General features: G+C 41.6%; 1 protein-coding gene across 1 annotated transcript in view; it reads right to left on the bottom strand.

The window, feature by feature from the left end:
* Positions 1 to 16460, bottom strand: part of sema3b (sema domain, immunoglobulin domain (Ig), short basic domain, secreted, (semaphorin) 3B) — a 225898-nt gene that overhangs the window by 37662 nt on the left and 171776 nt on the right. The window contains 1 exon segment of the mRNA XM_034171769.1: positions 7062 to 7181. Coding sequence (XP_034027660.1) covers positions 7062 to 7181 — 120 coding nt within the window.

Genomic DNA, 16460 nt, shown 5'->3' with positions numbered 1-16460 from the left:
TTGAATGTTGGTAGTATGACTGGTAAAGGGAGAGAGCTGGCTGATATGATGGAGAGGAGAAAGGCAGACATATTGTGTGTGCAAGAGACCAAGTGGAAGGGAAGTAAGAGCAGGAGCATCGGCGGTGGGTACAAGTTGTTGTACCATGGTGAGGACAGGAAGAGAAATGGTGTTGGGGTCATTTTAAAGGAAGAGTATGTTAAAAGTGTGTTGGAGGTTAAGCGAGTGTCTGACAGGGTGATGAGTGTGAAGTTGGAAATTGAAGGGGTGATGATGAATATCATCAGTGCATATGCCTCACAGGTAGGTTGTGAGATGAAGGAGAAAGAAGATTTCTGGAGTGTGTTAGATGAGGTGGTGGAGAGTGTGCCCAAGCATGAAAGAGTGGTGATAGGAGCAGACTTCAATGGGCATGTTGGTGAAGGGAACAGAGGTGATGAGGAAGTAATGGGTAGATATGGTATCAAGGATAGGAATGGGGAAGGACAGATGGTAGTTGATTTTGCAAAAAGGATGGAAATGGCTGTGGTGAATACCTACTTTAAGAAAAGGGAGGAGGACAGGGTAACATATAAGAGTGGAGGAAGGTGCACACAGGTGGACTACATTCTTTATAGGAGATGCAAGCTAAAAGAAATCACAGACTGTAAGGTGGTAGCAGGAGAGAGTGTCACTAGACAGCATAGGATGGTTGTTTGTAGGATGACTTTAGAGGTAAAGAAGAAGAAGAGAGTGAGAGCTCAACAAAGGATCAGATGGTGGAAGCTGAAGGAGGAAGACTGTTGTGTGAAATTTAGCGAGCAGGTGAGAGAAGCACTAGTTGGAGGGGAAGCAATTTTGGACAACTGGAAAAGTACTGCAGATGTGGTGAGGGAGACAGCTAGGCCAGTACTGGGTATGACATCTGGACAGTGGAAGGAAGACAAGGAGACTTGTTGGTGGAATGAAGAGGTCCAGGAAAGCATAATGAGAAAGAGGTTGGCAAAAAAGTTTTAGGATAGTCGGAGAGATGAAGAAAGTAGACAGGAGTACAAGGAGATGCGGCGTAAGGTGAGAAGAGAAGTGGCAAAAGCAAAGGAAAAGGCATATTGCGAGCAGTATGAAGAAGTTGAATAGTAAGGAAGGAGAAAAGGACTTGTACCGATTGGCCAGACAAAGGGACAGAGCTGGAAAGGATGTGCAGCAGGTTAGGGTGGTAAAAATGCACATGGTAATGTGCTGACAAGTGAGGAGTGTGTGCTGAGAAGGTGGAGGGAATATTTTGAAGAGTTGATGAATAAAGAAAATGAGCGAGAGAAAAGGCTGGATGATGTGGTGAGAGTAAATCAGGAAGTAAAAGAGATTAGCAAGGAAGAAGTGAGGGCTGCTATGAAGAGGATGAAGAGTGGAAAGGCAGTTGGTCCAGATGACATTCCAATGGAGGCATGGAAATGTCTAGGAGAGATGGCAGTAGAGTTTCTAACCAGATTGTTTAATAAAATCTTAGAAAGTGAGAGGATGCCTGAGGAGTGGAGACGAAGTGTGCTGGTTCCTATTTTCAAGAACAAGGGTGATGTGCAGAGCTGCAGTAACTACAAAGGCATGAAGTTATGGGAAAGCGTAGTAGAAGCTAGGCTTAGAAAACAGGTGAAGATCTGTGAGCAGCAATATGGTTTCATGCTGAGAAAGAGCACTACAGATGCAATGTTTGCTCTGAGAATACTGTTGGAAAAGTACAGAGAAGGACAGAAAGAGTTACATTGTGTGTTTGTGGACTTAGAAAAAGCTTATGATAGGGTGCCAAGAGAAGAGTTGTGGCATTGTATGAGGAAATCTGGAGTGGCAGAGAAGTATGTTAGGGTAGTGCAGGACATGTACAAGAATAGTGTGACAGCGGTGAGATGCGCAGTCGGAATGACAGATTCATTCAAGGTGGAGGTGGGATTACACCAAGGATCAGCTCTGAGTCCTTTCTTGTTTGCAGTGGTGATGGACAGGTTGACAGATGAGATCAGACAGGAGTCCCCATGGACTATGATGTTTGCAGATGACACTGTGATCTGTAGTGAGAGTAGAGAGCAAGTTGAGTCTAGTCTGGAGAAGTGGAGATATGCTTTGGAGAGAAGGGGAATGAAAGTCAGTAGAAGCAAGACTGAGTACATGTGTGTGAATGAGAGGGAGCCCAGTGGAATAGTGCAGTTACAAGGAGTAGAAGTGGTGAAAATAGATGAGTTTAAATATTTGGGGTCAACTGTTCAAAGTAATGGAGAGTGTGGTAGAGAGGTGAAGAAGAGAGTGCAGGCAGGGTGGAATGGGTGGAGAAAGGTGGCAGGAGTGATTTGTGACCGAAGAATATCAGCAAGAGTGTGTTGTATGGCTGGGGGTGCCTGGCTGTCTTCTGTTTCTGTCTTTTGTTTTTCCTTCCAGGTGGCACGCGTTTAGGACTGAGTGGCTGTGTGGCTGAGTTATCAGGACCTCACCCTGATCACCTGAGGCTGATCATGTGCAGCTCATCAGGACTCACAGCTGTGGTGCATCTATATGGATTAGAGCATGGTGGCATTTAAGTCTGGAGTACACAGTGTGTATTTGCCAGAGACTCGACCTTGTGACCAGACGGGTGAGATCGTCGTCTTGAGAGCCATCTTATCATCATGGATGCAGAGACCGTCCAGGTTTGATGCCATGGTCTGTGAAAGAGGAGGGGGTGAGGTCTCACGCTCGTCAGCACACTTCCTGAGGTACGTTAGGTTTTGTGACTAACATTAGTACAGTCAGTAAATGTGGTGTCCCTCACACCTTATTATATTGAGCTGTTATGTTAGTCGTTTAATCAGCTTCCACTGCAGTTGAGAATGTGAACTGGGTGTTCCATGCCTGCAGGGTGGGAAGCTGATTAGTGATTAAGCCAGGAAGTGTTTGCTGTTTATGTACACCTTTGAGTAGTCTCTCTGTGTGTGGAGTGTGGACTCACATGATGGTTTCCTCTTTCACAGACTCGGTTTGTCGCGGCCACCTGGGGGGTGTCGGCGGGGTCCTTGGGTCCGAACTATTTCTGGCTCCGGACCGTTTGTGCTGCCTGGAGCGCACCGTATTACCACCTCACCAGACCGCGCACTCATTTGTTTGTATTTATCACATCACTGTTATGTTATTAAATTCAGTTATCCTTTGTACCGTGCTCTGCTTATTTCATACTGGGTCCTTCAAACGCTGGTCGGTTCTCCGTCCTGCATCCGACACATAACAGTGTGAAGGGGAAAGTTTACAAAACAGTAGTGAGACCAGCTATGTTGTATGGTTTAGAGACAGTGGCACTAACAAAAAGACAGGAGGCAGAGCTGGAGGTGGCAGAGCTGAAGATGTTGAGATTCTCTTTGGGAGTGACAAGAATGGACAAGATTAGGAATGAACATATCAGAGGGACAGCTCAGGTGGGACGGTTTGGAGACAAAGTCAGAGAGGCGAGATTGAGATGGTTTGGACATGTACAGAGGAGGGACCCAGGGTATATAGGGAGAAGGATGCTGAGGATGGAGCCACCAGGCAGGAGAAGAAGAGGGAGACCAAAGAGGAGGTTCATGGATGTGCTGAGAGAGGACATGCAGGTGGTTGGTGTGACAGAGGAAGATACAAAGGACAGGGTGAGATGGAAACAATTGATCTGCTGTGGCGACCCCTAATGGGAACAGCCGAAAGACAAAGAAGAAGGTCCATAAATGATCTGTTTTGGTGACCAAAAGGTAGATGAAAGAAATTACTTCACTCCTTAGAGTCGATATCATCATGAGAATAAAGAGAATTTCAGGGTTTGTGCTTCCCTAAAGTCATGAAACTGTTCAGGCTTCAGCCCTTCACACAGCAGAAGCTGAAGCAAAACGTTCTGAAATTAGACGGTCCAGCTCACATGGTATTTTGCTGTTATGTCATTTCATTTCCCCACTCTTACCTCCTGTTTCACATTCAGATTTAGATTCTTTATTGTCATTGTAACAAGTACAACAAAAAGATCCAGAGATTCTTACCAGAAAGGATCTCAACTTACTTTTGCCAAGGCAGTACTCTGTCAACGCTATTTTACTATTTACTGTACTGTTTAAGTTCTGGCAGTATGATCAAACAGGCAGTGGTGGACACAGCTATCCAAAAAAATAGCTTCAATAACAGCTAATCAGCTAACTGAAAAGTTATCTTTGATAAAGCTAAACCGATAAATCATCCAAATCGGAAGCTACAGATAACCGATAACTTCCAATATTGTCTTCAATACACTTGCAACTACTAACAAGCTGATTTTCTGGAAGCATCAAAGGCGACTACAGACCCAAACAATGAGTCAGCACCTCTATTTTTGTGCATTCTGCCCACTGCTGGAAGCTCTTGTTTACTACATACCTTCCAACAGAAAAGCTCAACTCTCTACTTAATAAGAGTGCTGCCATGAGGCAGAGGTCTTGGAACATAAAGCAGTGCTGACTTATGGTTTGGTTTATAAATAATACTGATAGAATAACTCCATTAATGTCAATTCTGTCATTTGTACAAAGTTAAAATATATCTTTTAATGTTAAACAAAGCACTAATTCTGAAGTTTTGTAACAAACACAGACAGACGCCAAAGGGATTATGGGTAAAATGTGCCTCTGCTAACACTGATTGGTTGACTCATTCATTCTATGTAAACCAACATGTTAATGTGAGGTGTGTCATGTGTTGGTGTTTACAGATAAATGTGCTTTTGTAAAATGTGTAATTTTTTTTATTTGTAAAAAAAAAGGCATTTTCGTGAGGGTATCCCGCTCCTGAAGTGCTACAAGCGTCCAACCTCTCACACTGTGCATGTGCAAACACCATTGCGGAATTGGAGAGAGCATAAACAGTGATCATCTCTTTGGGAGAGCAGCCTCTGTTTCTTTTCCCCCCTTCCTTTAACTCATGTAAAGTCTTGTATTGTTTGTTTGTTTGTTTGTTTGTTTTGTTAAAACTTTGATGTCTTCCATCGAGTTTTTTGTAAAAATAAGAAATATAAATTAAGTTTGAACAAAAAAGCTTCTGTTTACATTTTGCTTCTGGAAACACGAGTCCGACGTGTGGTTTTTGAATGTACAATGTGAGCAGTCAGATCGCATCAGAGCATAGGGTTGTATTGTGTGAGAACATAAATCGTGCACTCTGAACTTTTACACCGTGTGGTTTTGTCGTACAGTTTGAGATGGAGCCGAGTACAATGATTGAAAATATCATACAGTGTCTGCCAGGCTTTAGGGCGAATACTGCCATGAACACTACTGGCCAGTAGATGGCAGTAGAGACTGTGAAAACTTGCCAAAACAAAATTCCAGCTAATCCGTGTCTGCTATGTTTAAAATGCGTGGAATTTAACAAACGCAAACTGAATTTCAGACATCTTACATATATTACTCTGGAACAAAGACAACAGACAGTGTTTGACATAAGTAGGACTCTAAATAGCAAACAGGAATCGATTGCAATGATTCCAGTTGAAAATAATGCAGAAGCAACCTGAGCTTCTTCTGGCATTTTTACATAAAACAAACACAATAACAACATCTATTAACCCAGAAAATATATTCTCGAGAGTTTTAGGCACAACATACAAAGAGTTTAATGCTGTTGTCCATGTGGAGCCTGATCAAAGCTTCTCAAATGCATTTCTTCTGTCGTGAATGTACTGACATTACCCATAATGCACTAAAACATATGAGGGTAGGCTGAAAAGTTCTAAAGCTCACTATGATGCAGTTAATGCATTACTCCTTCATGGCAAGCCTTAGAACGTTTCAGCCTACCCTTGTATATCTGATATTTTCACTTTATAAAACGGCAGATGTGACGTTAATATAAATTACTTGGCTGGTATTAGTTTGGTTAAAATTTTAACCATAAGTTAAAACTGTATGCCTCTGGATGACTTGGGTGATATTGCCAGAGTATCAGTATGGGATCAAAAGAAATTAGTTGTTGTTGTTGTGAGTTCTTCTTTGTCTGCGGAGGATGGAGCAGAGCTCTCCTCTGTTTACAGCGGATACAACTGCACATCTACTGCAAAACGTTTAACAGGTATGTACTCAACTGATTTTACATTTCATAAATGTTTGTAACTATTAAGTTTTGTTTGCCACGTCTGCAAAAATACGTTAGTGGTCTAAAAATTCAAAACTTATTGGAAGATAATTAGCCCGATAATGGTTTTCAAAGTTATCTGAAAAGCTAATCCGATAACGACAACATTATCTTCGATAATTAGCGGTTAGCGGATTAAGCGGAACTGTGCCCACCACTGCAAACAGGTTCCAAATATGAGGAAAGCGATTCCTGTTATTTAATATTGAATCTGGTAAATTTGCTGCTTATAAGGAGTAAAACAAATTATCTGCCTCTCGTAGAATCGGAAGAAGAATAATACCACAGTACCATACTGAATTGTAGCTTCTTATTTTCTATTTAAATTTTTTTGTATAATTTCTTTGCATCATGTTGAATCCCATCATATCGCACCAAATCATATCATATCACACTGTGAGGAATTGAATGGCCATCAAATACATATCAAATTGGATCGAATCGGGAACAGGGGTGAATCGTATCGTCATGGATCGTATCGCTGGTAGTGTGGTAGTGTTGTCAGTGATGAGATTCACATGCCCACTGCAGACGTCGTGCCACTAATGACGTACACGGCCAAGGATTACAGACGTGTGCAGCCTCACAGCGCCATGTTTCAGCAGAAAGTCAAAGCTTCATGTTTTAGTATTAAACAGTGGCAGATCAAGGGCTGGTTGAGAGTGTGTGTGTGTGTGTGTGTGTGTTACCCCCCTTCCACACTCATCCCAAGTTAAGCCGCTGAACACAAGTGTCATCATACTGTATCTGGGAAAGTTCTTGCATAAACAAAGGCTGACTGAACACTGCTGCATGCAGAATGAAAGGATTTTCAGTGTTTAAAAATGATGACTCAACACTCCGTATTTAGCTTCACAGAGTACTGTACAATGCAGAATAAAAACAACATAGTTTTTTTAATTTTCCAGGGCTTTTAAGGTTTCTTCTTTGTTCCTCACCTCCATCCTGTGTCCCACCTCCACAAAGGCACAGGTCGGGTGGAAGGCTCCGGTCCCGCAGGCATACAGGTGGGTGCGGTTATAGTGGTGCACGATCTTTACGTAGTTCACACAGTCAGACTGAGGGACACACATACACAACCCCACATTAGGTTTGACTGTTTGCTGTCACCATCACCCAAACCCTGTCCAAGGTCAGTCAGGGTTACATAGGCCTAAACCAGAAAATTCATTTGTTTCTTTAATATTCAGAAGGTCATCATCAGTATTTAGAATTCTGTACAAAACCCGTGGTCCTTGACGTTACTCCAACAACAAATGGCTTGAATATCTGACATAAAGTCAGCTGACGTTGCAGTCAAAGCAAACGGGATTTTGGCCCACATCCATATAGATTAATAATAATATTATTATTATTATTATATGACACTGTCTTTTCCGGAGGTTTGTTACTAATTAACATAAAGAATTCAGATGGTCAAGAACATAATCACATTAAGAACTGTTGACTGAAATTCACTCCATTGAGTTCAGTAATGATGCTCATCAACCTTTTAAAAACTAATATTTGGGAAATTCTCCATATTATGTGAGTTGGTTTTAGTTGTATTCGTAGTCTTTGGGAAAGCCTGCGTATGAACCCTGTAATATACAATCTCTGAGTTCATCCTCTCCCGTTTAACATGAGAACTCATGAATATATAAAAGCTCTCATCACATCGAACTCGCCAACATGAGGCTAAACTGATTGGACGTTGTTAACTTTGTTACACTCAATCGATCTACAGAGCACTTTGTGTCATATACCACAGATCAGTCAGCCACCTGCCGGATGGACATGAAAATTAGGAGCAGGTGTGGTTGAATTTATAAGTAGCCTGTCTGCCCCCTGCTGGACATGTCTGGATTTGCTGTGGAGATACATAAGCAGGGATGATGCAATAAAGTGAAATTTTCATCACATGCATGATGGAAATTAGGAGCCGGTGTGACAATGTGCAGCTGCTTCAGTGTTGAGGACCTCAGCGCTTGCAGAAGATCAAAGACACACCCACGTTTCACTGACAGATGGATACGTTCAAGAAGTGACGATGGGCCGGTTGTCTGTCTGAGTGGTTGCCATCCAGTGCCGAGTGTGATTCCATGGTGTGACACTGGCGTGTTCTCCCTGACTCGACCTGACCTGTGATTGAAGAAACGTAGCTTGGAATGAACTTATTTATCCTTCTCTGTTGTTTCCAAAGCAGAGGTCAAAAGGTCACCCGTGCTTGTTGAATTCTGGCTCACAGGAATCAGATTTTTATTCTTTTCACTGGGCTGCTTCGAACACATTATATGAAGCATGTTTTTATTTTTATATTTGTTCACCTGTTAGCACTGTTTTTAAGTGGGGGAAGAATAACTGGAACGTTTTGTGTGTGCTGATTTATTCTAAACCATGTTTCAGGTGAAACGTGGCGGCAGAGCAGTAAATCTGCTCACAGATCTGATTTGGCTCTCTGTTCGGTGGACATTCCTCACATAGCTCGCCCTCATGACAACAGCTCGGGGCTGTCGGCTCCTCCTCCAGCTCACTGTCAGTGTTTTTGTGCACACAAATCTCAACTGTGTGTGTCTGAGTCCCACAAACCGCCAGACGCAGCCAAACCACAAGTACAATGTTATCAATGTAAATGCAACATTACACTATTAAACTGACTGCAGTTTGATTTAGAAACATTTGTTCACTTTAAAGGATAAAACTAGAGCCCGTCTGATATGTTTTTCTGACATTATTATTATTATTATTATTATTATTATATGTACATAAACAATGGCAATAATTCCTAACATTTAGTTCCCAAACCCTTATGACAAAGGGGTGGAATTGAAAACTGATGTTTTACAGTTTAAACATGAACTTTATTATATGAGTGAAATCAATCAATCAATCAATCAATCAGTTTTATTTATATAGCGCCAAATCACAACAAACAGTTGCCCCAAGGCGTTTTATATTGTAAAGCAAGGCCATACAATAATTACGTAAAAACCCCAACGGTCAAAACGACCCCCTGTGAGCAAGCACTTGGCGACAGTGGGAAGGAAAAACTCCCTTTTAACAGGAAGAAACCTCGAGCAGAACCAGGCTCAGGGAGGGGCAGTCTTCTGCTGGGACTGGTTGGGGCTGAGGGAGAGAACCAGGAAAAAGACATGCTGTGGAGGGGAGCAGAGATCAATCACTAATTTTTAAAACAGAGTGGTGCATACAGAGCAAAAACAGAAAGAAACACTCAGTGCATCATGGGAACCCCCCAGCAGTCTAAGTCTATAGCAGCATAACTAAGGGATGTTTCAGGGTCACCTGATCCAGCCCTAACTATAAGCTTTAGCAAAAAGGAAAGTTTTAAGCCTAATCTTAAAACTAGAGAGGGTGTCTGTCTCCCTGATCCGAATTGGGAGCTGGTTCTACAGGAGAGGAGCCTGAAAGCTGAAGGCTCTGCCTCCCATTCTACTCTAACAAACCCTAGGAACTACAAGTAAGCCTGCAGTCTGAGAGCGAAGCACTCTATTGGGGTGATATGGTACTATGAGGTCCCTAAGATAAGATGGGACCTGATTATTCAAAACCTTATAAGTAAGAAGAAGAATTTTAAATTCTATTCTAGAATTAACAGGAAGCCAATGAAGAGAGGCCAATATGGGTGAGATATGCTCTCTCCTAGTCCCTGTTAGTACTCTAGCTGCAGCATTTTGAATTAACTGAAGGCTTTTCAGGGAACCTTTAGGACAACCTGATAATAATGAATTACAATAGTCCAGCCTAGAGGAAATAAATGCATGAATTAGTTTTTCAGCATCACTCTGAGACAAGACCTTTCTAATTTTAGAGATATTGCGCAAATGCAAAAAAGCAGTCCTTGTTTAATATGCGCATTGAATGACATATCCTGATCAAAAATGACTCCAAGATTTCTCACAGTATTACTAGAGGACAGGGTAATGCCATCCAGAGTAAGGATCTGGTTAGACACCATGTTTCTAAGATTTGTGGGGCCAAGTACAATAACTTCAGTTTTATCTGAATTTAAAAGCAGGAAATTAGAGGTCATCCATGTCTTTATGTCTGTAAGACAATCCTGCAGTTTAGCTAATTGGTGTGTGTCCTCTGGCTTCATGGATAGATAAAGCTGGGTATCATCTGCGTAATGAAAATTTAAGCAATGCCGTCTAATAATACTGCCTAAGGGAAACATGTATAAAGTGAATAAAATTGGTCCTAGCACAGAACCTTGTGGAACTCCATAACTAACCTTAGTCTGTGAAGAAGATTCCCCATTTACATGAACAAATTGTAATCTATTAGATAAATATGATTCAAACCACCGCAGCGCAGTGCCTTTAATACCTATGGCATGCTCTAATCTCTGTAATAAAATGTTATGGTCAACAGTATCAAAAGCAGCACTGAGGTCTAACAGAACAAGCACAGAGATGAGTCCACTGTCTGAGGCCATAAGAAGATCATTTGTAACCTTCACTAATGCTGTTTCTGTACTATGATGAATTCTAAAACCTGACTGAAACTCTTCAAATAGACCATTCCTCTGCAGATGATCAGTTAGCTGTTTTACAACTACCCTTTCAAGAATTTTTGAGAGAAAAGGAAGGTTGGAGATTGGCCTATAATTAGCTAAGATAGCTGGGTCAAGTGATGGCTTTTTAAGTAATGGTTTAATTACTGCCACCTTAAAAGCCTGTGGTACATAGCCAACTAATAAAGATAGATTGATCATATTTAAGATCGAAGCATTAAATAATGGTAGGGCTTCCTTGAGCAGCCTGGTAGGAAAGGGGTCTAATAGACATGTTGATGGTTTGGATGAAGTAACTAATGAAAATAACTCAGACAGAACAATCGGAGAGAAAGAGTCTAACCAAATACCGGCATCACTGAAAGCAGCCAAAGATAACGATACGTCTTTGGGATGGTTATGAGTAATTTTTTCTCTAATAGTTAAAATTTTATTAGCAAAGAAAGTCATGAAGTCATTACTAGTTAAAGTTAAAGGAATACTCGGCTCAATAGAGCTCTGACTCTGTCAGCCTGGCTACAGTGCTGAAAAGAAACCTGGGGTTGTTCTTATTTTCTTCAATTAGTGATGACTCTTTTTCCAGGCTAAGTGAAGATCTTCTAAATTAGTGAGATGCCATTTCCTCTCCAACTTATGGGTTATCTGCTTTAAGTTGCGAGTTTGTGAGTTATACCACGGAGTCAGGCACTTCTGATTTAAGGCTCTCTTTTTCAGAGGAGCTACAGCATCCAAAGTTGTCTTCAATGAGGATGTAAAACTATTGACGAGATACTCTATCTCACTCACAGAGTTTAGGTAGCTACTCTGCACTGTGTTGGTATATGGCATTAGAGAACATAAAAAAGGAATCATATCCTTAAACCTAGTTACAGCGCTTTCTGAAAGACTTCTAGTGTAATGAAACTTATTCCCCACTGCTGGGTAGTCCATCAGAGTAAATGTAAATGTTATTAACAAATGATCAGACAGAAGGGAGTTTTCAGGGAATACTGTTAAGTCTTCAATTTCCATACCATAAGTCAGAACAAGATCTAAGGTATGATTAAAGTGGTGGGTGGACTCATTTACATTTTGAGCAAAGCAAATTGAGTCTAATAATAGATTAAATGCAGTGTTGAGGCTGTCATTCTCAGCATCTGTGTGGATGTTAAAATCGCCCACTATAATTATCTTATCTGAGCTAAGCAATACGTCAGACAAAAGGTCTGAAAACTCACAGTAACGACCAGGTGGACGATAGATAATAACAAATAAAACTGGTTTTTGGGACTTCCAATTTGGATGGACAAGACTAAGAGTCAAGCTTTCAAATGAATTAAAGCTCTGTCTGGGTTTTTGATTAATTAATAAGCTGGAATGGAAGATTGCTGCTAATCCTCCGCCTCGGCCCGTGCTACGAGCATTTTGGCAGTTAGTGTGACTCGGGGGTGTTGACTCATTTAAACGAACATATTCATCCTGCTGTAACCAGGTTTCTGTAAGGCAGAATAAATCAATATGTTGATCAATTATTATATCATTTACTAACAGGGACTTAGAAGAGAGAGACCTAATGTTTAATAGACCACATTTAACTGTTTTAGTCTGTGGTGCAGTTGAAGGTGCTATATTATTTTTTCTTTTGTGCGCAGTGGCGCGAAGCTCGCTCTTATGGTAGATGAAGGCACAAACCGGAAATGGCACAAAACAATCCAGAAATGGCACAAAAAAATCTGCCCATTGGAGAAAAAAAAACACAAACCGGACAACATTATTGTAAAAAGCTGTGAAAAGCTACAAACTGATGGCAGACGAAGTCTCAAACCGGACAACATTGTTGTCAAAAGCCACAAACCGATGGTAGGTTCTGCAACAGTTATTCAATTTTAAATTATTGTTTGATGATATATATACAGTGAAGAGCTTCGCTCATTGGAGGGCACTGTATGATGAGTGCAAAATGAGTGTGGTATTATTACTGTTTTGTTTAAGAATGTTTAATTTTCACTTTTGCTGCACTTTGTGTGAAATGCTGAGTTTCGCTTGTCATGTCTGCGACATATACATATTAAATTACTATAAACATAGCCAACAAACAACCAACGTATGCCACTCTGCCTTCACTCGGATTGACAGTTTCTGTGCGACATCACTCAGCATTTGTTTAAAATAGACTTCTCATCTACTTTGACCCTCCCAGCTGGCGGCATAGCGACTGCTTTTCGCTTGTCCTGTAAAATACCCATTCTAACTCAAATTGAATGGCAGCTGGTCGCTTTGCCTCGGTCTTTTTTTTTTTTTAGCTAATGTGACCCAGGGTGTCAAAATCCAACCCCTCATCCACACTGTGACATCTGGGTAATGGATCAAGTACAGGATTGCCTGTTGAGGTAAAACATGGTAGCGACCTTGTGTGCACCCTGGCCACTACGGTAGCCATGAAGGCCCAACAGGAACCCTGAACATGAGACGGCTAATGGGGCTCTGGTGAAACAAGAAGTCCTGAATGGCCGATCAGGCAGGGGAGATGATGGCTTTACAGTACATTTTGTAGAGTAAAATATACTCTGGCAGGATAACATTTGGTCCCAGTCCAAACAGAGTTAAATATACTCTATCACAGTGCTAAATCAATTCTATCACAGTTCTATTATGCTGTGAATGACTGATATTGGAGTTGAAAAACATGATTTAACAAGATGGTAGAGCGGATTGCTCTCTATAATAGAGTTTATACCATGGTCAGTGAGAATTCCATGTCTAACTGGCATGCATTATTTTTGTGTATCCGCACACGTAGTTCGACAAGTTAAGTCACTGTAATATCACTCTGCTCTGGTTGTCACCAACGCGCAAACCATTTGGCACAGAGCAGCTGTGTTTTGACAGGTGAATGACAGAAACGTGATAAAACATGGATTTCCAAGTGAATTTTAATATTTTTGGCCAAAATGAAATGTTTGAGGAATGGGAAGAGGAGGAGAGCAAACGAGAAGAACAGCAAAGGCAATGGCATAAAGATTTAACATCGGACGAACTGGACAAGATTGAAGACGGGAAAGAAGAAGAGAACAGAAAAAGTTAACTTAAATAAAGTCATGGTATAAGTGGATTAAACAACTCTAAGCCGTGCATTATACGGTTTGAATGCACTTTGCTGTGGTGTTTAGACTCTGCATCGTGCATTAAACCGTATAATGCACAGCTTCTCCTTGTTTAATCCTTACGTATTTAACTGTATTTGTTCTGGGACCAAATGTTATCCTGGCAGAGTATATTTTATTCTGCAAAATTTACTGTGAAGGTGGATGAAGGCTGAAGGTGGATGAAGGCTGTTTTGTTTATTCATTTAAAAAAAACACTGTCTATACCGGTATGTGTGCAATGGGCTCTGCCAACCAATATATTGGCTGTGCTCCAAATAAAACCATTGTTTTTACACCACTTGACACACCTTTGATGACTACTTTATCCCTCAGACATGTCTGTTCAACCGGCACTCTGGTTACATTGTCATGGATCTCAAGGGACCACTGGAGAAACAATTAATCTGTGCTTATTATTATTATTGTGTCCATGAAATTGAATGTGCATCACCTGACTCACCTGTTCTCATCCTTGGAGATTTTAATGCCTGCAGGTTAAATAAAATTCTCCTGACTTACCAACAGTCTGTTTCATGCACCAACATACGCCTGCTTCAAGCGCACTGAGGGGGAGGAGGCTACTGATGTGGTCACCATTTACATCACTTTCTGTGAGGAGATGCTTGCCCCCACTAAGACTGTTAAGATGTTCTCTAACAATAAGCAGTGGATAACAAAAGCCATGAAATCAACCCTGAATGAAAAGAAAATTGCATTCTCCTCTGGAAATAATATTCAGTCCAAAGTCATTCAAAATAAACTGAATAAACAAATAAGAACAGTGAAGGTGGAATACAAGGAGAGAGTTGAGAAGCTCTTCCTGGAGGGTAAACCCAGGGACGCCTGGCAAGGTGTCAAAACTTTCGCTGGCCTCCCCAACAACAACTCACTCCATCCACTACCGGGGCAGAAGATTGTGTCAACATAAGAGAGAACCGTAACCAGTTCTACTCCAGGTTTGACCAGTCCAACTACATGCAAGAGAGGGAGAAGCTGCTGGTGTAGCTCGCTGCTCAGACGCCGGGCCACATAAACTGGGAGTTGCAGCAGGCAGAGACTGAGCTGGTGCTGAGACCAGGTAAGGCGCCAGGGCCAGACCAGATCTTTGGACGCAGCAGTCAGTTTGCCAGCATCTCCTTCCATCTCTTTAACCACTTCCAGGCTGAACACTGCATCCCTTCAGTCTGGAAATCCTCCATTATGTGCCCTGTGCCTAAAAAGACCAACCCCATCTGTGACCATAACTATCGACCTGCGGCCTCAACGTCACTGGCCATGAAAAGGCTTTGAGAGGCTCACCCGACTGCAGGCAGAGGTCAGCAAGCACGCCGACCCGCTTCAGTCTGCGTATAAACAGCACGGAGCACAAACCCACCTGGAAAGGCCCAAGTCATTTTTACATGGACTTCTCGGGTGCTTTTAACCCCATCTGATGGGACAAAAACATCTCCATATAGATGTCAGTCCCCACCTCATCCTCTGGGTTCCCTCATTTCTGACAGGCAGACACCAGAAAGTGAGAGTTAACAATCACCTCAGCTCATCCAAAATGACCTCTACAGGTGCTCCACAGGGCTTCGTCATCTCTCCAGTTCTTTACTCTCTACACTGACGACTGCAGGACCACAAACCCAAACATTACATACATTAAGAACTCTGATGATACTGTCATCATAGATTTCAACAATTCTTAAGATCAGCTGCTGACCGAGCTGGTCACTTTTCCAGACTGGTGCAGGTGGGACTGCCTCGATCTGAATATCACCAAAACAACTAATAATAGACCTTCGTAAGGCCCCTCCTCCATTCCCAATCTGTCAGCTATCAGCTGATAGAGAGGGTAGAAACATACAGATACCTCGGGGCAAAAGGTGATCACAAACTCAACTTCAAAATAAATACTGATACCATCCATTCCAAGTGCAGCAGCGTACCTTTTTCCTCCGCAAACTCCGCAGATTCCAGGTTCACCAGTCTGTTCATACAGCATTCTACAGACGTTTTATTGAATCCATAATCACCTTCAATATCACAGAGCGCTGTCCAACATCCATAGAAACCCACAAAACAGAATCAGAACCAGAGCCTTCATTTGCCAAGTATCCTCAAAGAATACAAGGAATATGACTTCGGTTTGAGCTGTGCCCTCTTTGTACAACCAAGTACAACCCCAATTCCAATGACATTGGGACGTTGTGTGAAATGTAAATAAAAACAGAATACAATGATTTGCAAATCCTCTTCAACCTATGTTCAACTAAATACACCACAAAGCCAAGATATTTAATGTTCAAACTGATAAACTTTGTTGTTTTTGTGCAAATATTTGCTCTTTTTGAAATGGATGTCCGCAACACATTTCAAAAAAGTTGGGACGGGACAACAAAAGACTGGGAAAGTCGAATGCTCAAAGAACACCTAACTGGAATCAGGTGAGTGTCGTGATTGTGTATAAAAGGAGCATCCTCAAATGTTCAGCCATTCACAAGCAAATAATAATAATAATAATAATAATTGTTGTGAAAGTGTCGTGACACGGACCCACAACAGGGGGCGTTAATGAACGGACAATGGATAAGCCAAAAGTAACAATTTAATGTTGTGAATTGCACAATGACGTACAGACAATAACAATATGGTGACTGTCAATCATACACCAGGTGACGTGTGGGCAGGCTCGACGATAGAAGACGCCTGGC

Source organism: Thalassophryne amazonica, chromosome 6 (assembly GCF_902500255.1).
Source record: "Thalassophryne amazonica chromosome 6, fThaAma1.1, whole genome shotgun sequence".
NCBI classification, from domain to species: domain Eukaryota; kingdom Metazoa; phylum Chordata; class Actinopteri; order Batrachoidiformes; family Batrachoididae; genus Thalassophryne; species Thalassophryne amazonica.
Note: the sequence above shows the minus strand (reverse complement) of the source record. Positions and strands in the feature narration are given on the sequence as shown.